Source organism: Eubalaena glacialis, chromosome 14 (genome assembly GCF_028564815.1).
Source record: "Eubalaena glacialis isolate mEubGla1 chromosome 14, mEubGla1.1.hap2.+ XY, whole genome shotgun sequence".
NCBI classification, from domain to species: domain Eukaryota; kingdom Metazoa; phylum Chordata; class Mammalia; order Artiodactyla; family Balaenidae; genus Eubalaena; species Eubalaena glacialis.
In genome coordinates this window covers 91,566,468-91,588,184 of record NC_083729.1, presented here as the reverse complement: position 1 = coordinate 91,588,184, position 21,717 = coordinate 91,566,468, and the positions used below count along the sequence as shown (strand labels likewise).

The 21,717-nt window shown below is 48.6% G+C and overlaps 1 protein-coding gene across 1 annotated transcript; it reads left to right on the top strand.

The window, feature by feature from the left end:
• Nucleotides 1-1,886: 1,886 nt before the first annotated feature.
• On the top strand, nt 1,887-21,463 carry LOC133105034 (collagen alpha-1(I) chain-like). The gene is made up of 8 exons (XM_061210914.1): nt 1,887-2,207; nt 2,317-2,399; nt 9,771-9,902; nt 10,185-10,687; nt 11,208-11,433; nt 11,509-11,804; nt 11,858-12,183; nt 19,936-21,463. Exons 1-8 carry the CDS (start codon nt 1,887-1,889, stop codon nt 20,248-20,250), a joined length of 2,202 nt encoding a protein of 733 aa, XP_061066897.1. The 3' UTR covers nt 20,251-21,463.
• The last annotated feature ends 254 nt before the right edge of the window (nt 21,464-21,717 follow it).

Here is a 21,717-nt window from a genome sequence, read left to right as displayed (position 1 = left end):
CCGCCACCACCGCCGCCGCCGCCGCAGCAGCGGCCGCGGCCGCCGCCGCCGCCGCCGCCGCGCCCCCCCCGCCTCCCCCCGCTCCGCCCCCGCCCCGGGCCCCCGCCGGCCCCGCCGCCGCCGCCGCCTCCGCCCCCGCCGCCGCAGCCGCGGCCGCCGGCTGCAGCTGCAAGGCCGCTGGGCAGGGCGCGGGGGTCGCCGGCCGGCCTTGGTCAGCAGCAGCAGCCGCCGCCGCAGCCGCCGCAGGAGCCGCGCTCCGGGGAAGGGGGCTCGCTTCTCGGCGGGGCGCGCTCCGTGGCCGCCCCCCTCAGGGGGGGTCGTGGCCGCCCCCCAGCCCCGGCGCGATCGGCTCGCTCCAGCGGGGCTCGCCGGGCGGGGCGCGGGCCTGCGCCGGGGCTCCTGGCCGGGCGCGCCGGCTCGCGCTTCTCCTCCTGTCCTCGGGCGAGCGCGGACTCTGCCGGGGCGCGGGGCTCGGTCCACCTGCTAAGTGGAGGTTTCGCTGGAGGCAACAAAGCAAGCAGCCGCTCCTTTCTTCTGGACCAAACCGTGGACGACCGGCGACCGGCCGCTCCGCGCCGCCTCCTCAGGAACGCAGCTCACTCGTCTCCCCTTGGAGTAGTAAAACTTTTTTTTGTCCTTGAAGGCGTGGTGATGGTGGCTGCTCGTGTGCGGAGCGGAGAGGCTGGCTTCTGCTCTCCCCCTCCGGTCCTCTCGTTTCAAGTTTTGTTCTGTCCTAGGAAAACTTCTGGCGCTGGTGCATTTCTCTGAAGTTGCTATTGCCGGAGCTCGTGGTTGCCTCTGAAACAACAGTCCTTTTTCATTCTCCTTGCAACAGTCACAGTCTGATGCGACATCTTTCCTTTTGGGTAGAAATTAGGAGACAAATATAACAAGGAAAAAAATTGAACAGGAGAAAAACGAGGTCGAGTTTCTCGGTTACCTTGCTGCTGACGGTTGGGGTTGGTGTTTTATTTTTTTCCCAGCAGAGGTCTGCAGGAGGAGGAAGAAGAGTGCACTGGTGGAGGTGGAGGTGTGTGTGTGCATATAGGGAATCCTTGATACACAACCAACTCCAGTGGCACGACGCACGGCTCGGAGGCTGCCCCGACGGCGCTGGCGCTGGCCGTACCGGAGCGGAGTTGCCGCGGGAGCTCGCTCTGCGCCCTGGTTCGCGCGCTCTCCCTCTCTCTTCCCCTCTCCCTCCCTCCCTCTCTCGCTCTCTCTCTCGCTCTCGCTCTCTCGCCCTCTCGCCCGCCCGCTCGGATCTGACAGTTCGCTCTCTGTCCCTCCCTCTCCGAGCGGGGACTGTCGAATGTTTACCCTCCGCCGCGAGCGCGCACCCACCACTGCACTTTCCCAAATACAAGGAAGTCGAGCACCAGGGCCCCCGCTGATTGGCTACCCGCTGGGTGATTGGCAGGTCCGGAATGACTGGCTCAGGACGCGCGGCCCCCCTTCCGGCCGTTCCGATTGGTTGCTTTTTAATTTAGGCAGAGCGTCGTAGAAGCTGGAAATCTGTCGTCCCCCCCTCCCCCCGCCGCCTCCCTCCGGTTCGCCACTTTCTCCTCCCCGCCCCTCCTCCGCCACCCCCTCCGCCACATCTTAACTCTTAGTGTCCGGCCGAGACGTAGGCTTTCCCTCCGTGGCTCTGGGCATCTCAATAGGTCTGGGAGGGGGAGGGGGCGGGAAGAAAGGGAAAGGGGGGGGGCGTGCGGGCGGGCGGGGATCCGAAGGAGAACGTAGAGGGGAAAATCGTGAAAAACAGCAACCTACCCACTCCACCTGGTGCCGCGTTGTGCTGCCGTCCTCCCCGCCCCCCACCCCATCCCAGAGATCGGTAACGCGCCCGGCACGGATGCGCCATTCACGCCAATACCTATAGGCAGATGTGTCCCCAGTGGTTTCAAAGTTTCCTTGCTCCTCCACCAGCCGGCCCCCGTCCCCGCCTCGGCGGGGGTGGGAAGGGGGAGCTGGCGGCGACGAGAGCCCGAGTAGCGGCCGCGCTCCTTGGAAATCCGCCACCGCAACTTTCCGCAGCTGCTTCGCGCCGGCGGCGGCCCCCTTTGTTTAAGTTCTCGGATGCCATAGTCTGGGAAACCTGCAGCCCGGGACCAGCGCGGGGCCCGCGCGTGCGAGAAGGACCGCAGGCTGCAGCGCGCTCCCCACCCCCGCCTCTCCCTTCCCCCGCCCCCTCCGCCGGGATTCCGGCGAGGAGCGCGCGTGCCCTTGCGAGTCCCGGGGTGCCGGGCGGCGGAGCGCTCGGCCGACCTTCCCCCCTAGACACACCGTCAGTGTGTCTCCCCCCGCCCCCCAAAGGCGTCGGGAAGCCTGCGGCAGCGGGAGCGGCCTAAGGAAGCGGATCCGCCCGCCGCGCCCTCCACCGCTCACACTGTGTGCGGGTGCGTGTGTGTATTTCTTTATTTCGGTGCGGTGGTTATTAATGGTGTTTCGCCTGCTCGCTATTCTTGGGCACGCTGGGGCTTTCTCTTTCTCTCCGGCCTCGGAGGGTCTGCGGCGGGCGGCGCTGAGCGCGTTCTCAGCCCAGCCCGGCGGAAAGAGTTAAGGGGGCCGGGAGGGGGAGCGCGCGGGGTGGGCGGGAAAAGAGGGGGTGGGGGAAGCGGCCAAGCGGAAACGCTGCACAGAGGAGCCTCAGCGAACCAAGGAAAAAGAGAAAGTGGCCACGAAAACAAGGGCAAATTGAACCCTCCTCGGGGATTTCCAATGAACTAACCCGACTAGGACATTCAGTAAATACATCGTCCCTAATGAGTGTGCGTGTGCTTGCACCCCGCACCCGGCCGCGCTGCGCCGGCCCTGCCCGCCGCCCCGGACGCAGACGCGGAGCCGCCGGGGTGCTCGGGGCTGCCCTTCTCCCGCGAATAATTCCTCTGCTGAGCGCAGTTAGGGGTACTCAGAGCCGGAGCTCTCCAGCCCAGTCGCAGACACGCAGCCCTTGCGAGATCTCGAGATGAACAGTGGGCGCGTAGCATTTGTGTAGGATCTGGTCCAGCTCCTGCGTGCCGGGGGGAGAGATGCCCTCGTAGGTAGGTTTTAGTGATTCCATTATTGCGAAGGTATAGACCTGAACGGCGGCGGTAACCAAACCCCAGACAGAACGGATTTTTCCCTGTGCGTCCCCCTAAGGATCCTTTTTATATTTATGTATGCGTATATGTATATATGAAAGATGGAACACAGATTTCATTGAATAAATCTGAGATCTCCAGGTGCAGACGTTTGACTAGTCGGTGCCAGCACCCCATGTTTTCCTTTCCTGCCGATTTTGCTTGGATCCGGCTCAAAAACCGAGAGAGTCTCGTGGTTTTGTTTACACTGAATGGGGAGGATAGGAACAGAGCCATGGGGCCCCTTTCATTAATATACAGTGAGGATTTTGTCTAAATTACTGCTATGAATTTCACAGTACACGCTTTCAAAAGCAGTCTCAGGTGGCCTGATGAAACGTGATAGCGCTTCTGCTATCCACTTTACACACATCCACTTTCTTTTCAAGGAGGGTGTGTGTGCGCGTACGGGAAGCCCCCCAAAACGCCCTGCTCCTCGAAATCAGAAATACACTTCTGTTCCGAGCTCTGTCCCCTTCGTCCTCCCCCTTCGCGTACTTAGTTCTCCAGTCGCTCCCCAGCCCCACCCATCCGTCCCCTCCCTTTGCCGAGTGTGATTGTTTTGTCTGGAAAAAAAAAAAAATCCAAAGTATATAACAAGGGGAGAACAGTTAGTGCTGATTTTCATTTGCATACATTTTCATATATTTTGGTGAAAATAATAGACTAGTGGAGAGCTGGGCTTAGAGGAGTCGCTGGAAAGGCAAGACTAAGGAAGCACCGCTTCTGGGGAGTTGAGAATATGCCTCCCCTCACCCCAGTCACCTTATTTATTTATTTTTAAATGAAACATCTTCATTTATTTAAAAATCTAACCTTGGAAGTTTGCTCGGTAAGTGTTTTTCATTTTCTTTCCCTGCTTTCTCTTTTCTGCCCCTCCTTTCCGGTTTATTTATGCTTTTGTAGGTTTGGGAGCTTGTTTCCAGCGCTTGGGACAAGAGAGGGCAACTGTTTTGAAGGAAGGAAGGGAAAGAGTGTTGGGGGGAGAGTTAAAAAAACCCAGCCCTGCTAAAATATTACATAAAACGATGGCCTCATTCCAAAGCTCCCCACGGCAAGGCACTTTACTTATTTTTTGGGGGGGGGAGGAGGAGGAGAGTGATATTAATTTTAATTGTTGATTGTCAGGGAAATATAAAGGCCCTAGAAAAAGAAGTGATGATGAAGCACGCAGTATTATAAATATTGGGGTTTCTTTTTTCTAGAGAATCAGGACTAGAGGGAAAGAAACCCCCTTTCTGTAGCCAATGCTGATGTGTTGAACTACGTGTGCCTGCCTGGGATTGGGGTGAGGGATTCCTGCTGGGAGCAGGGGGATGGAGTGAGGGAGGGGGGCTTGGCAAAGGGAGGGCAGAGGGTTGGAGAAGAAGGAGGCAGTGGAGGAAGAAGTGGCAGGAAGTCGGTGCCCCCCTGGTTAAGGCCGCGTCTGGGGAGCTGGCCGCAAGCTGCAGTCTCCCAGCTCGGTAGTGAAAGGCCATCAGAAAGAGGGTGATCAATCAAAACTAACCAGGACACCTTACACTTTATTCCCAAAGGATGCTGGAGCTTTAGCGTGGCATAGTGTTTTACTTTGTTTTCTATTTTTGACGGCCGGCCTTGACCCCTCACCCCCCGACTCTCGCCACTGTCCCTGGGTTTTGTAAAAATTAAGGGTGCCTTGCTTGCTAGGTGCAGTTAATTCGAGAAATACGGCTGGAGGAAATAGCTAGGCCAAGTCCAAGCCCATGTGAGAACCTTACTTACTGTAGTGAAATGGGCTGGAGAGGATTCTAAAAGGTTCTTGGTTTTGTTCTTTTTAGAGGAAGTCACGTCTGGGGTGGTGAGGGGGTGAGAATCAAATAGCTGGAATATTATTGCACTTTTGTCTCCGGAACACCTTGCAATTTGAAATTTGTAATTTCTTTGGAAACAGTTGATGCCAAATCAATGAAATGGTTTGTCAGGAAAGAGGAAGAGGTTTCACTTGGGGAGGGGGTAAGAATCGCCAGTTTTCCGCTCCTTGTTTTGCGTGCCTGGCAGCGTCGCTTTTGACTGAGGTTAACTCTCTGTGCTCCATTGGACCAGATGCCATATAGAGCTGCTCCCTGAAGATCATTTGTTTCCTTGATGGGGAACATTTCTGAGCAGAGCATATTGGTTGCCATAGAGAGAAAAAGAAAAGGAAGAACACTGGTCACATTAAGCTATATGTTTGTGCACTGGGCTTTAGATAAAAGGACCTTGGCTCAGCCAAAGAGAAGAAGCCGAGATAGAGATTTCTAGCGCCACCAAAACTAGCTTTATTTTGTTTTGGACTTTTACAGTTGAAACATATAAGCTAATTTTATTGGTTGTTGTTAATTTTATATGACACGGTTTACTGAACAAAATAAACTTTGCAAGTGCTCGGGAGTCGCACTCTTGGCTTGTCAGCAGGGGGCGCACTGACTCGTCTTAGCAGGTACCGTGTAAAATGCAGCTGTTTCAAAAGCAAATCTGCTCTTCCAAACTTGCCAAAGGAACAAATGCCCCTACCTTTCTATGCATATTCACAACGAGGAGTGAATTCGTTGCAGAGCACAGCGCCTTAAAATAGGACAGTGAGCCCCCCCCCATCTCCCACCCAGCCCCTTCTGTGAAATGGCCCTGAAAGAAAAACAGTTCAGAAAAGTATTCCTCCATTTCTTTCCGCAGAGTGGATGTAAGTCTGCAAAACAGAGTTGGGCTGTGAAAGCAAAAACACTTTACAAAATTATTAGGGGTATGTAGTAAGCTACCTCAGAAGCTGGCTTTTGGGTTGTATATTTTGGGAAACAGTCAAGAAGAGAAAAATACATTCTAAAGATATTATCTACTAAATAGTGAACATTCTTCAACTTGATGCAGGCTTTGACTTCTAAATAAAAATCCAGCTCCTGGAGACTCAGTCAAGGCATCCTGGATCTCTTTTACTCCCTTTGATATTTAATGGCTCCTTTAATTCTTCATACCTCCTCTGGCTGTAGAAAGATTTTGGATTTATCCTTGAAAGGCTTGTTAGGGAAAAGGGAAAATACAAAATAGCCATCCCTGAGAGGTCACTGTGGGCTTGCAACTTTTTGGCACAGTATGACCTAACACAGTTGCAGAAAAGTTTCAAGAGAGCACAGGCTTTCCGCCTCAGAGATTTTTAGATACAGCCAAGGAAGACTGAACTTTATTGTGGGGAAGGATGAAAAGATACGTGGAAAATTTCCTAAAATAGTGAAGGGCAAATCCTGCCCGGTTCTGAGGAATTAGTCAGTTTGTCACTAACAGTTTTCCCAAGGAGATTTGGAGAGCCTAAGGAAGGGAAGCCATGAGTGACTGGAAGTGGGGAGCTGGCTTCTGTTGTTCAGCGGCTCCCCACACCTGTGCGTATTGCCACCGAGCCTGCAGGAAGGGCCCCGGGCTGGAGGCTCTACCGTCCCTCTGGAGGAGCGGGAAAGACACCTTATCCTTTCGAACTCTACTCCAAGCCAGCCAGGTTCCAGCCAGAAGTTTTGCTTTGAAACTAACTTGAAAAAGTCAAGGTTTGGATTTAAGTGGTATTGCATCTAGGAGGGCTGAAAGATTATGGGAATAACGTATGCAAAGGAGACACTTTAAAAAACATATTAATTCCATGATTTTTATCCAGGAGCTCTCACATTTAGAGTCAGGAAATGTACTGTCAGGTCTGTGCGAATAACACAAAGTGGGAAATGGAAGAAACCGTGTAATTTGAACCCAAACATGGCTTTTTCTTCAGCTCTCCGGACATTTCAGACAAAAGACTTCTGGGGGAGATCCACACGCACTAGACCAATGCCTCAAAGCTCTAGGTTACTTTGCAGGCCCTGGGCTGCTAAATGCATTTTAAAATTATTCAGGAGAAAGGGCACTTTTCTGTTCAGCCAGGCATTTTGTAAAATAATAGTTAAGCAATAATTGTACATATTGGGAGCGTACTTTTTGGTATCACTTTTCATGAGATCTGGGATGGTTCCTATCTTGGCTGCTTCGTATGTTCCTTTTCTATAAAGTTACTTAAAAAAAAAAAAACCTGGAAGAAAAACAAAGCTTGCTACTCATGATATCTACAATCTTAGGTTACCTCGAGTAAAGGAAATAGAAAATAATTCTGGGTAAAGCAACAAGTTAATTTGAGAACTGGCATATTATAGAGACCGCGTTAGCATTCTGTAATGATTTGGAGGTGGAAACAATCAAACTGGGTATGAATTAATATCCAAAGAGCTGGGCAAAGCTACAGACTTTATATTGTTGGGGATGGTGAAATTGCTTTTGCCAAAAGAGAGAATGAAGAACGTTACCTGGGTCAGATGTACAACATAAAAACTGGGTATTTACTCATTTGCTTCCATTTGAGAACGATAAGGTGCTCCGTCCGGTACCGTGGCAGTGCAGAAGCACATTTGCCGTTAGCATTTACAAATTAAAATGTGTTGCATACTCACAATCCACGCTGTGTGCTAGATCCAAAGAAAGGGCTCTTCAGTGGTGGCTTTTGGGTGGAAATGAGTATTTGTCATCTGGCTTGGCGGTGGGTGGGTTGTTTCTTGGTCTTGCTAAGTTTTTGGAAGTGTCCCGGTGGTTCCTCCTAGTTCTTTGCATCACTTTGATAACTGATTTATCTGATCTGCAGGAAAGGAGCAAGCACTTAGTTCTCTTAGATGGGCTGCAAGGAGCAATGATAAATTCAGACACTTGTGATTTCTCACCCTCAAGTAAGAAGCTTTACTTCTGATGCTTATAGGACAGCTTTAAACTACAGACCATCTCAGATTGTGGAATCTAAATTAAGAAGGCACGATAAGTTGGTAATCGAGTGTATGCTTTAAAAACAACCCATTTCCAACAGTTTGCTCACTGTAGCTGCATTCGTGCACCTGACCAGTCTGGTAATGAAAGCTACCAATCGCAAGGGAAGCCGTGGCTGACACAATGTGATGGACTATTCTTGCCTGTCCCCTTTCACCTCCCCCCACCAACAGTGGTCTTCTTGGAATTTAAATTCACAGGGCTAGGTAACAGAGAACCCAGCTGATTGACCAGAGTGATGATGATGATTTATTAACAAAAACATGTGGGTATGTCTAGCTAGAAAAATATTCCAAGGTCAACTTGGTGTTTTTGTGTCTGTGTTTTTAAAAACAAAATATTAACTCAGCTTTGCCAGAGGGGTGGTTGGATATTTTTGAGCTTGTGGTCCTAACAGAATGAACTCTCCTCTCTTCCTTGAGGACACGCCCTGCCCAGAACCCCCCAGATTCCCTGTATAGCTTCTCCTTTCTGGGTTGGAACCAGGTAGCCTCCTGATGGATGTCTTTGTAGCACACCAGAAAGCAATTCTTGTACTTTAGTGCCTCTGTTTTTTTTTTTTTTACATTTTTTTTTAACACTTGAACTTAGCTATTGTCTGAGGAGCTGGGTGCAGATTGCAGCTCATCAGGCTGAAGGCTGCTCTTTTGGGCATTTCCCCCCAATGATGCTTCTGTGGTGTCTTTTCTCCTGTGGATGCTGAAGCTCCCACTTCACTGCCCTGCTCCCTCCCTAGGCTCACCCTGGACTGTCAGCCTTAGGGGGTCTTCAAGGGTGGCTATTCTGCTCCCTTTTAAAATACAGTACCAATATTCACAGATAAGTGATACTTCGGATACTCTGTGGTTTGCAGCACTAAAATATCTGGCAAAGAGACTTTTGGCGGTAGAACTAAATGACCTTGTTCATTGTAGCTCCATGCAACTGGGGCTTGTTAGTCCCCAGTTAAAAGTTCTGTGTCTGATTATAGCTTTGAAGGCCCACCTCCTCCCCCCAGATTTCAGGTAGGGAGTCTGGTTTCTCAACAAAGCCCAAGGGGAGGATCCCAAGCTTACAGTGGTGTTGGACAGCCCTCAGCTCTTAATTTAATATTATATCAGGGTGCAAAAAAACTCCAGAAGTCAAGGCGTGTGTTGTCCAAATGACTTAGGCTCTGTTCCCTTTATTTGAAATTCACATCGCAGAAACAAGTAAAACTTCACTTGGAAAAACATTGACTATTCAAGTCTCCAAAATTCGAAAACACTGGGATGTCAGTGCTAGGGTCCAGCAAGCGATTCCTTTCCAGAGTTAGGAAGTCAGATTGGGACGTTCCCTAGAAAGGTTTGCTTTGGGGGGGGGTCTCTCTTCCGCAGCCGCAGGGTCCCCCTGCCCGCCCCCTGCTGTGGTTTGCGGCCCTCCGAAGCGGCTTCTCTCGAATAGGCGGCGGCTTCTGGGGGTCCCAGGGCCGAGCTCTGCTTCCGTAGACTGCATTTTATTTTACTGAGAGCACAATTTGCATAATAAAATGAAGAGGACCCATTACTCCCCTTTTCTCCGTACACACTGCCCAGCAAGGACTTTGAGACTGTTATCTGAACACCCAGAGGGGCCTTCAGAAGTCGAATTAGCATTGCTTTTCTAGGGGAAAAAGAAAAATGGAAAGCGATTAAAAGCAAAAAGGCCAGGGGAGAGGGAGTAAAGGAGGAGGAGTGAGGTGGAGGAGAAAGCAGGGAGAGAGCGAGGAGCGCGGGGCCAGAGGCACAAAGGGGAGAGAGACCAGACGGGGTGCGGGCCAGCGACGAGGGAAACGCTGAGTCACCCTAACCGGTCACCGGGGACAAGGCGGCGAGATGCCGCAGCCCAGGAACAGCCGGTGCGCATCGCACCCCACCTTCCAGGCCTCCTTCCCGCCCGCCGCCGGCGGAGCGCGGCCGTGGAACTCGGCGCCGCCCGCCCGCCTTTGTCACCGGCTCGGTGCGCGGCCGCGGGCTCCCGCGGCGGGCTTTGTTCTGGCGGAGCAGGGCAGGACCCCTCGCCCCGCCGCCCCCCGCCCCCCCCCCCCCCGAGCTGGGGAAGCTGGGGGTGGGGACGGGGCGACGGGGACGGGGACCAGAGGAGCGTCGGCGGGCGCCTTGGAGCCTGGGATTTCCTGCCTTCGCTCTTTTCGTAATTGAGCTGTTCTCCTTCGGGGCGGGGGCCGGGCGGCGCGGGAGGAGGGGGAGCGGGAAAGGGGCGCCCGCTCTCCGCCTGCCGCAGGGGCGAGCGCGGCTCGCGGCGGATCCGCATTGTGTCCGAGTGTGCACGGCTGGAGGGGCGCAGGCATCGATGCGGGAGGAGAGCCGCTGAATCTGGCCCCGCGTTCCAGGTTTCTGGCCAAGGTTTTGGCGGCTGCGGGGCGCCTCGGGTCGGTGCCCGGTTCTCCCCCAAGATCTGCTCTCGAGGTGCTTTGGAACCGCGCGTGGGCGCTGTGGACGCGCCCTGGGTCCGGGGGCTGCCCACGAGGAGCGCGCAGATCCCCGTCGCCGAGGCCTGTGGCTGGGGACAAAGAGGCAGGCGGCCGGGGCGACCAGCGGGCGGGCGCGCACAGGCACCCACGCGCGCACCCCACCGGGGCCCACCCCTGGAGCCCCCGCGCCTCGGGGCCCGCGGCTCTGCGTCTGGAAAGTTCGTCCCTCGCACAGCCCGCTCCCTCCTCTCACCCTTGCCTTTAGCAAACGGCGTGGGATCGTGTGTCACCCTCTCCCTAGCCACCCCCAAAGGTGTGGGCAGATTGCAAGAGTTGCTGCTCTGTTATTGTTTGTCAAACAGGCCCTTTCTCTTGGGAGAGGGGCGAGGGGCATGTGGCGGATCCCGGGCCAGGATTACATTAATCAAAGCATTATTTCCCCAGAGAAGCCGAGCACAAATGAGAGTAAATCCTAATAAAATTGGATCGCGGAGAAATGGTACGCTTTAAGTAATCTGTGCTGCCTGGTAAAAAATCTCACGTTTATATGATGTGGGTCTTTAAAAAAAAAATCTGCACACCTTTGGCCTTGGTTGCTGGGTCCGTATCGATCGGGACGGGGGACAGTCACCACCCCAAGCTCAGGTGAACTTCTGAAGTGAGAAAGGGACGTGGACACCCCGGAGTCCGAGGTTCTATTCCAAGGGTACTCTTGGCCCGGGCGCCCCTCTGGAGTATTTGCAGAGGCCCTGGGCCGGATCGAGACCCCTCGGTGCCCTGCGAGGACGCGGACTCAGTTCCTCTGGGATCGTGGCTCCACCGTCCTTCTCTAGCGAAGCTGCAGGGCAGGCAGTCCCCGTGGGTGGCGGCGCGAAGCCCACCGGGCGGGCGGCGGGACTGCCAGGTCTCCCCGGCCCCCGGCCCAGGGCCCGCCCGAACAGGAAAGGGGGTGACTGCTGGGGAAGCCGGGGGCGCGGCTGGCCGGCGACACTTCTGGTACTTTCAGGTCGTCCCAGCCTGGAAGCAGGCTCGCACTTGGTCCGCCTCCGTCCCCAGCTGGTAGGAAACTTTCCGATGCCCGGCGCGGCCGTGCGCTAGAGAAGAGCTCTCCTCCCCACCCAGAGCTCCGAGCAGGCAGGCAAAGCCCACCGGCCAGGAGGAGACCTCCCCGGCCAGCTCCCGTCCCCCTCCGGCCGCGGGACACGAGAGCGGACTAGCTGGTGACAAGCGGGAAAGCGCCGTCCCCGTCCTGCGGGCGAGCACCAGCCTCCAGACTCCGCGCGACCTTCCAGAGACGCGCGGCCGAGACCGCTTCCGCGCCGGCCTCGCGGCCCCTCCTCCGCGCCCGAGGCCGCGGCCCCGCGAGCGCGGCGCCCCCTGCAGGCCGGCGCCGGAGGAGCCACCGCGCCGCCCGCGGGTGGCCGGGCCGCGTGGGTTCCCCGCGCTGCCCACGGCCGCGCCCGGCCCGCGCGCACGCGCACAGCCAGCGCCCCCTCCGCACAAGAGCTGCTGGCGGAGGGGCGGGGGGAGAGCCGGCTGGAGGAGGGCGCAGGAGGGCGGCAGGAGAGCGGGGGGGGGGGGGTGGGGGTGGGGGTGGGGGTGGGGGATCGCGCCGGGTCACCCTTCCCTGGCCCTTCCTCCCCGCTCCCGACCCCTCTCGGGTCGGCGGCCGCGCGCCTCGTTCCCGGCCCGCGGGCTCCGGAGTCCCGGGAGCCTCGCTGTCCGCTCGCGGAGCAGGGCCGGGCGCCGGGAGGGGCTCCTCTGCGGAGCGGCAAGGAGAGCGGCTTGGAGCGGTGTGCGTGTGTGCAGGTGCGGTGTGCGTGGTGCTGTGTGTGTGTGTGGTGTGTGCGAGGGCGGCGTGCGTGGGAGTGCGGTGCGCGCGCAGGGCAGGGCAGGAGGCGGTGAGGGATGCTCTGGTGCAGCCGTGAGATCTAAATCTGCCACCTAGAGCTCCCCCGCCCCCCACGCGGGCGTCTCCTTCCTCCGCTTTCCATACCCTCTGAGCCCCAGAGAGATCCCTCTTGGGGTCCCGGCATGTTCACGGACCCCCGGACTCACGTGAGCGAGGGTGAGCCGAAAGGGACCGTGTCCGCTGAGAAATGCGACCGAGAGCCTTTCCAGGCTCCTGCCTGCCCTTGAGACGGGATTTCACCCACTGGGAAGCCACGTTTCAGGGGCTTGTGTATCTGCTTCCTCTCGGTCTTGGCCTTCAAAGGGGCTTGCGTGGAGATTGTTTTTATTATTTGTGGAGGCATAGGGTGGAGGTAGGAACCAGTTGAAAATCACTTTTGGGGGTCTCTTTAGCTGACCAGCCAGCCAGTTTGCGGGCTCCTTTCCAGTGATGGGAATTTTTTGGGGGGGGGGCGGGGAGTGCAGACACCCACATCTTTTCAGTTCTGAAATAATGACTCTCCTTTCCTCCAATCTCTGATTTTCATAATTTCATACAAAACAGGGCTGTCAGTTATCTCTTATTAGAAAAGAGGAAAGCAGACTAATAGAAGAAAACTTGGGCCCAATGAAATTCCTCCTTCTTACAACATTAACTAGCCTGTCCAAATTGTTCAACTGTCAAGGGGGAACACAGGGCAGAGAGAATTCAGAAAAAGGCTAAATATTTCTCTCCATCACTGAAAATATGAACCCAATTGCCCAACTGTAGTTTTGATAACGTGACTTTCAGAGGATCCTAAAAATAAACTTTATAAATACTTTTAGTGTCCTCTTTTTGTCCTAATGTTTGCATCTGGGGATTTTCACTAATTTGGAAACACCATTGGTATATATGTCTTTGCTTCTTGGATTTAGATGGACATTATGTGGTTTAACTCTTAGCCACAATTCACTATAAGACCTCCTGTTCTGGAGAAAGGCTCTGAGTAAAATTTACTCACACTCACCTCAAGAGACCCTCACCAGCCAGTATCTTGATACTATTTCCATCACTCCTTTTCATAAGATAATGTATAGACAGCTAAATTTTGGTCAAGAAGGTTAATGGTGAAATGTCAATGTTTAACAGGATGAGCTTTAGTTTTTGGATTCAAAGTTCAGCTTTTCTTTGAATTATTTATCAAGCTGTTTGCCCATAGGCCTTCCTAAGAGAAGGGCAAGGTGAAGGGGGGGGCACCACTAATTTATTTAAAGCATATGTTGACATAAGATTAAAAAACTAGCCTTTTGGAAAACAGTAATAAGTAAACCATGTCTATAAACACCCACCTTTGGGACTGTGAAAAAAAGGAAACCTAATTACTTTCGTAGAAAACAGCCTCAGTTAACAGTTAACTAAAATATTGTATGGCAGTCCCTTGGAAGCTTCTCCTCCTCCTTCAGTATAGGACCCTTTGGTAATATACACATATTTATACATGATGTAAATATACATATGCACAAGGGTAGATGTTTATGTACATAACATAACAAAATATATACATACCCCAACTGAATACATTTGCATATAACATGCCCATGTGTACTATACCAAACTTCAACGATTAACAATACATTCTATAACAGATAGTCCTAAAATAAGAGAAAGAGGGAGTAAATCTTATGCCTATTGAAAAAAATTTCAAAATTTCTTTTGAAATCTGAATTGTGCCAGCTGTAGATGACACCACAGGAGTCAGTTAAAAAAATTCCATGCACAGTATTAATATTTTCAGCACGCTCCATTTAAAAATACGATAAACGACTCATTTTACATAAAATAAAAAAGGGCACCATACGTTAGAATTTAAAATATAAACATTCTATCTAAATTCAGGTACTTCTCCTCTTTTTTTTTCCCCTGCAAATTAAATACTGTTGTCTTAGAACAAAAATTCAATTCGGCACACAATGAAAAAGAGCATTAGTTTTATTTTCCATTCTGCTGGAAAGAAAACATTTTTTAAGTAGTTTAATTCCGTGGGCCTTTATGTCATTAAAAGACATTCAGTAGTCTAGTGATAATTCGAGATGGAAAAGCAAGTTGGAGGCATATGTTTATCCTTGAAATGATTTGTGTCATATGGGATGACATCTTACTTATTTGCCTCTTTTTAGATAGTATTTTGAATCTTTGCATTTTCAAAGACTTTTTTTTTGGTTGAAATAAGAATTACAGTTAAAATGAATACATTGACAAGAATCCAAATGCCTGTTCGCGCTGAGCAAACGTAAAGAAATATTATACCTGAAGGTTATGCTTGAAAAGTTATTTGTCCTCATTGATAAGAAGAATCAAAATGATAAGGTTTTGAAATTTTCTTGAAGACCGTGATAGAAGGAGCTCTCTCATGTAATGAGAGTTATTTTTACTGATATTACAAAATATTTTGTGGGCTTTCCTATGTTTATGTCAATGTGTATTTCTTTACTGAAAAACATATACGGTGTTTATGATGGCATTTATTCCCACATGTAATGTATTGCTTGTTTATTTCAGAGTATTTCAAAGACTGATGACTCATCGGTGGTGTCTAAATATTAGTGATGAGCTTGTGAAAATAAAAATCAGTTTAGCCCAAGTGCTTTTTGAGGTTTGTTTTTTAATTTCTTAAAAAAATTAAAGTTAAAATGATGGAAATACCACAAATGAAAAAATTTTTAAAAAAGAATATTACTTGGAAAGAAGTAAAAACATTTTACTCTAGATGGGGTTTAAAATCAACTGTAAAAATAAGTTAGTCTTTTATTTTAGAAAGTTTTCTATCTGATGGTGTGGTATGATAGAAGGAGACATAGGCTATATAATGATCTAAAATTGCACAACGTGTATTAAAAAATTTGGATAAAGAGTCATTCACTCCAAAATGTAAAAGAATATTCTCTGTCGATTTAATTAATGAAGTGAGTAAAGGACTGTTTTAGTAAGCTCAAGTTACATATATAGAAAGATTTGTAAGAATAAATACTTTGGTGTTCTGTGGCCGAAAAGCAGACAGAACTATAATATAGCAAATAAAACTCCCTAGCATGTAGGCATCCAAGATCCAATTTTTAAAAAATTTGTCAGTTACAGAAAAGAAGGGAAAAAGCTTATTAACTCAGGGCAACTATAAAATGTTGACAGATATCAAGTTTCATAGCCAACCAGGCTGTTAGAAAACTGCTCAGATGTTGGTGGAGAGCAAGTTACTCTGTGAAACCAGTTTCACAGTGAATTATCTTCTTAATAAATTTAAACTCCAGCTTCATAGACTAACCATTTTCTTCCTCTCTCCTCTCCTCCCTCCCTCCCTCCCTCTCTGCCTTTTCTCCCCCGCCTTTTTTTTAAGTCTGTAAGCAGTTGGGTGAGGCTGCTTTAGTGAGGGTCTGAGCGACCCCCAGGGGGATTTCAGGTACTCAGCCTCACTGTTTAGACACTATTAGTGACACACATCGAGGTGAGATATATCTGTGCTCTCTCAAAACATTTATTTTCTTTCCTCATCCAACTGCTAGCATCTTTTAAAGAGAGAACCAGGCAATGTCTACCAAAGGCAAAATAAATCAGAGAATTTAATTAATTATTTGAAGAATTCAGGCATTGCTGCGCTTCCTTCTGCCTGGCTATTAAGAAAAAAAAAAAAGAGAGAGAGAGAGAGTGAAATTTGAACAGTCTAGATTGGCTATCTATAGTGATTAAATTTGTAAGCTAGCAACAAATTCTAGAAGATCTTGCTTGATTCCTCATTGTACCGATGGAACACACACCTGAATGGACCTCCAGGTGAGGCAGTTACTAGATATAAATAGAGTGGAGGGGGCTGACTTTCCAGGTTTGGCTGAGTACATTGATTGAAGTTCTTAGATAATTGTTCACCTTTCTACTTAGCCCCATGAGAGGAGACACACACATATTATAAAATACTTTAAATTAATGTTAAATAGTCCAACTGGGATTGCTAAAGTTATTTACATTTAGCAATGGATTAAAATGTTAGCATTATACATTTAATGAATTAGAATCTTGTACGCTCTGACTTGGAAACATCTGCTGAACACATTTTCAAGGGTCTTTTAGGGAGGACAATTTTCTCTGTGTAATTTGAATTCAAAGGTGCAGTCCCTTTACCTTCAGTGTGGGACAAAAATATGAGAGGACAATGTTATGTATTGTAGGTGGTAATTAGGTCCATAGACTATTTTAAAGTAGTCTTTGGTAGAGTAGGATAAGATTCGGGTTTAGTTTATAGAACATTAGTAAACCTTAATTACAGGAGATTTTTAAAAAGATATCTAGTTGCAAATATTATTTTAAAAATAGCACCTAGAATCTATATTAATGAGCTTTGCTTACTTTCTCAAAAATTTCTGGAAAATTATGTCACTACATTTTGCATTCATCTAATTAAACAACTGAAATATTGTTCTAACACATAAGCTACTCCAAGAACAAATAAAATGTATGCCAGATAAAAAATATTGCTGATTTCATATTTGCTATAATAACAAGAGGGAGTGGCCAGGTGAAAACTATAGGTGAGTAATGCTTTATATTTATTTATAAAGTTGTTTCATTACACTAACAGAAATTATGAAAAAGTGTGATCATCTTTTGAAATTTTTCATGATTCCTATTTCTAGATGCACCTAAAAATAGGGAAATACTTAGAGCTTTAATGTTTGCTTGCACAGAAAGTAAACATCTAGAAAAATGTAATGAATAAGTGAATGAAGGATATTTAACAACTGGGCAGTTAAACCTAAGATTGTACTTTTGCTATTTACCATTATTAGTCGTACTACCCTATTTTTTCCTTGAGCCTCCAAGGACTTACACAACGTGGAATTGTTACGGAATCACTCATTATTTCTCACCCCAGACCCTTTTCAATAAAATAATGCCATCCACTGAAGATTTATGGCAAAACAAGATAATAGGCTTATTATTGGGAAGTTCTCCTGTCATAAGAATTTACAAGATTTTTTGGAAATAATACCTCTAGGGATATCTATTTTGCTTCCTTTTTTCTCATTTTAGAGTTAAGGCCTAATTTTCCATGTTGGCCGTTGATCATGGTAGAGGCTGTTCAGAGGTAGCCATGTAATTTCTTTATCTTTCACCTGCAAATTACACACATTATTTTGCAGCTCAAAATAAGCATTCCCAATGAGTTGCATTCAGTAAATGTCTTTCACAGCATTAGTACAGAACTGAGGTACAAAAGAATATTAATCTAATACATTCCAAAATTCAAATACTTGTGATTAATAAGCATTATTATCTATAAATAAGGCCCTAATGATACTTTGGCAGTGTTGTAAACACAAGAATCAGAGGCAATTATTGTCATTATTGTTCAGCAAGTACTTCCCATGAATACCAAATGGGTATTGCTGTCCAGCTACTTGGCAAGTAAGGTTCCCATAAAGAAGCAGCTGTTGGCCAATCAGGACTGGCTACTGTTTACTGCCCTTAACCCCAAATGCAGGGTCCTTAAAGAAAGGAAAAAAAAAAACAAAACAAAAAACCCAAGCCATCAAAAGAGTTTTGATGCGATTTAAAAAAATATCGTTTCTAATAAATATAAAAGCATCTTGAAAATAGTGCTGTTGTGAAGTACTGACGTTGGTGAATTGGATACATTAGCAACCATTGTGTTCGCGAGAAGGAAAGGTCTCATTTGTGAGGCTCTAGGCCCAGTGTGGTGAGCTGCCCTGGAAGTAAAATCAGTGGACAACGAAAAATCAATGGCAACGACATGAATTACCCTTCAAAGAGCATGGGCTGGAGCACGTCCTCGCTTTTTTACCTTCCTCAGTCTACACAGAGCTCACCCCTCTCTGTTAAACAGGACCAGCCCACCAGACCCAGCTCTAAAGTGGGGTGTGAGTGAGTGTGTGTGTGTGTGTGTGTGTGTGTGAGAGACCTGCTGCAGTACAAGTAAAGTAAGTTGCTCATGTTCATAGGAAACCGGACACAGTCACACATGCACTCTGCCCTCCGGCTCTTAGAAGTCAATGCCGGACCGGCTTTGGTTGTGTCCATGAGCTGATTTTAGCTTGCAGTCTCAGTCAATTCAGTGGCACTGGTTAAAAGCTAAGTTGGTTTTCGTGGAGAGGGGGAAAAAGTTTCATATACATTTTCCTAAGGGATACATGCATTTAGCATCAAATGTAGAGTTGTCTATTTTTAAATTTTCTTGTGCCAAGCCTTATGCTTTAAAGATGTTATAGGTATACAGTGGGGGTAGGGAAGCATTGAATTGGTTTCCCAAGGCATCGGAGAAACTTAGGAGGGCTGGGGTGGCAGCGGGGTAGGTGATGCGGGAGAAACCACCGTTGGCAGTCAATTTGCGCGAGGGTGGTGGTCTTTCTGGAGCATGCGCCGTGCACCCGCTGGAGGTACAGACTCTCCCACGCCCAACCGCCGACAGGCCCCTGGGTACCAGCGCTTCGGGTTTGATGGGGTTTCCCCTCTTGCCCTCAGAAAACTGAAACAGCCGGGATTCCATTGTCCTCCCAGTAAACTGGGAGGGCGACCAGGGAGAGTGTCAAGCTATGAGGTCCTTCTGTCCTTCTGAAAATGTTCTTGCCACCGTCGCCTGGGCTTTGTCATGGGAGCGAGGTAGCCACGCTTGGGGATGCTGGTGGCTGGACTCCAAGGCTGTTGCTGATGGGAAACAGTGGATTCTAACCTGGTCCCTGGCCACCCTCTTCTCTCTCCCCTCTTCTGTCTCTTCCGTTTTGAACTCCTCTGCATGGGCTGGAGGGTGGATGGTCCACCAGGACTCAGCAGCTTGTGTTCGATCTCTGAGTTTGGGAAGATGAGAAAAGGCGAGCTCTTCCAAGCAAATCTTTTCTCGTTTTCAAGCATGAAGACTCAAAAGAGAATTTCTATGACAACAACAGTAATAATAACAACCACGTTTCACTAAGGACTTACCAGGTACCAGGTATTGAAACATGCACCTTGTGTGCCTTGTCCTAGTTAAGCCTCTAAACACCCCTTGAAATGCAGCCTGTATCCCAGTTGGACAAATGAGCCAACCGAGGCTTCCAGGGGCTAAGTTACCTGCCCAAGGTCCCGGAGTGGTGGTACCCAGTTCTGAACTTTGGTCATGTCTCTTGGAGACAAGGTGCTTGTACCAGCGATGCTTTACTGCTTTGCAAATTCTGGGACCCTGCTGCTTTCTCCCCTTCTTGGAGATCCCCAGATGTCCCCTCTTTAGGGCCACCTCTCTGCTTGCTTGCAAAGCAGTCCTGTGACATCTGTGAGTGCAGTGTCCCCAGCAGTGTCACGTCAAAACCAGGATGGTAAAGGCTCTTGGGACCTCTGTGTACACTAGTACCGTAGTGAGCCCCGTCTCCCAGCCCTCCGTGATCATGAGGGCGGAATAAGGCTCCATAAGGCTTCACGGATTCACCAGAAATGAGTATTACAATTTGGTTTGGATGCTCCATTAACACTGAGATATGGCAAGTTAAGGGGCATGAGTGTGTATCTGTAAACCTTGCACTAAATAGACAACAGTAGTGTGTCTGTTTCTCTGTATCCGAGCACCCTGGGGAGGAGGGTAACCTGCTGATGGGAAGCGCCATCCCTAAACGTGATGTTGGCTCTGAGTCCGGAGATGTCTCTTCTTCCAGGCTGATGGAGGAGCTCGCGGGGCCGCGCTGGCTGGTTCTGCTTCAATCTCTGCTCAGCCCGTAAACACCTTCGCGGGGACCATGCTGGATGCCTTGCAGCTACAGGCAGAGCCACTGTCTTTAACCTTCTCACCGATCCGGCATCGTTCGGAGACAAAGGAGCTGTTTCAGGCGAGCCCGGGATCAATCAGCGAGGCTGGACTCTGTGCCCCCCCGGGGAGCGCCTTGAATCTGGGCCACGGAGCAGAGTGTGCAAGCCTGGTTCCCGGCGAGAGGGAAAAGATGGGGTTTTGTCTGGGGTCCAAGAGGAAATAGAGTCGGCTGTGGAACCCTGAGAAACACCGGTGCTCCACCTGTGACCGTGACATCAAGGTTGAAAAAAGCTCTGCAATGATTTCATTCGAAATGACATCTTCCTTGCTGCCACTGGTCTCCAAAGGGCAAAATGTTATTTGTAAAGGTCAAAGTGAAAAGGTCACTTGGCTTTTAGAAAGTGACTTTCACCAAGTTATTAGTTAATTAATATGCTGCCTCATTCCAAGAAAGAATTTGAGGCAGTTTATAAAAATATGTGACAGGCGAAACTAATTTGGGGAAGATGAGCCAGGTGAAGTCAGCATACACTGATACATACCCTCAAATGCTTACTCTGCTTAGTGATGTTAGAAAGTCATGACGTGAGATAGGGTTTGCTTTCTCCACAGCAAAAAAAGAGAAAAAGAATAAAAAAAGAGTTTTACAATAAGCTATCAATCTATGTTAACTTTTATTTTAAAAAGGCACTCTTTTCAAGATGAACTATCAACTACATCTGACTTGAATGTATTTCCTAAACATCTTTGATATAATATTTAACCTCCAAGAAAATGTTCTGGAAAGAATTCACTATGATATCTTTTGTTTTAAAAATAAAAAAGCTAATCTTGAGTCCGTTAGGATTTTATATTGGAGAAAAAGTGTTATGATATTCTTTGACAATTTTTAATGCTAGCAATTGGCGTTTTACTTCCTATGTTTACTTCCCATAAGATAATTTGACACTTTGCAAAATATAGATCACGTCTGCTTCTTCTCAGTAAGTCGCAGGAAATCAATAAGTGATATATGTTTTGCTGTTCCTTCTATTTTTTTCTTTAGGTAGTCAAGAGGCAGGTAGTATAAAGAACTCAGTAAGTTTCCATATCTTCAGGGGTGTATAAATTCATGCACAAAGCCACAAGTAGGTTAGTGACGTGGTTCCCTCATGCCATCTTTCTGGTCTCAGTTTCTCATCTATTAAATCAGGGCATGGGATTTACTTGATCTCTGAGTTGCCTTCTAGTCATAAAATTCTGTGTTTTGAATTTTCTGTCATCCTGAGAATCCATTAATGTAAGCATGATTTTTAAATATCTAGTTATATTTCAATTGATACAGAAATGCATGGAAAGGAGATTACAGGGCATGCTATTATGCAGTGTAAATCAATAAAATGAAAATGTATCCATTGACAACATTTGTATTTTCACCTATTACAGAGCTGTGCCATCTCTTTGAATACAATACACTTTTATGCCCCATTAAAGCATGCTTGACATAGCTTTCAACTACTTGCAAATGCTGAGAAGTTGAAAAACATAACATTTACAAAAGATACATCTGGTGCATATTTACATGACTTGGAATAAGGAGTCATTTAAATACTGCTGAGCCATCTCCATATTAGGAGAAACGATATTCCACGTCCATATGTGAAATCGGTAGTAAAATACATGTAGGTTTAAATTTCTCTTAGGCATCTTT

Excerpts from the sequence above, each read along its gene's own strand:
- LOC133105034 (XM_061210914.1), top strand. The coding sequence starts at position 1,887 with ATGTGTCCCCAGTGGTTTCAAAGTTTCCTTGCTCCTCCACCAGCCGGC. Across the intron at positions 2,400-9,770 it reads ACCGCTCACACTGTGTGCGG|GCGGCGAGATGCCGCAGCCC; the intron begins GTGCGTGTGTGT and ends ACCGGGGACAAG. Across the intron at positions 9,903-10,184 it reads CCGCCTTTGTCACCGGCTCG|GGGCGAGCGCGGCTCGCGGC; the intron begins GTGCGCGGCCGC and ends CGCCTGCCGCAG.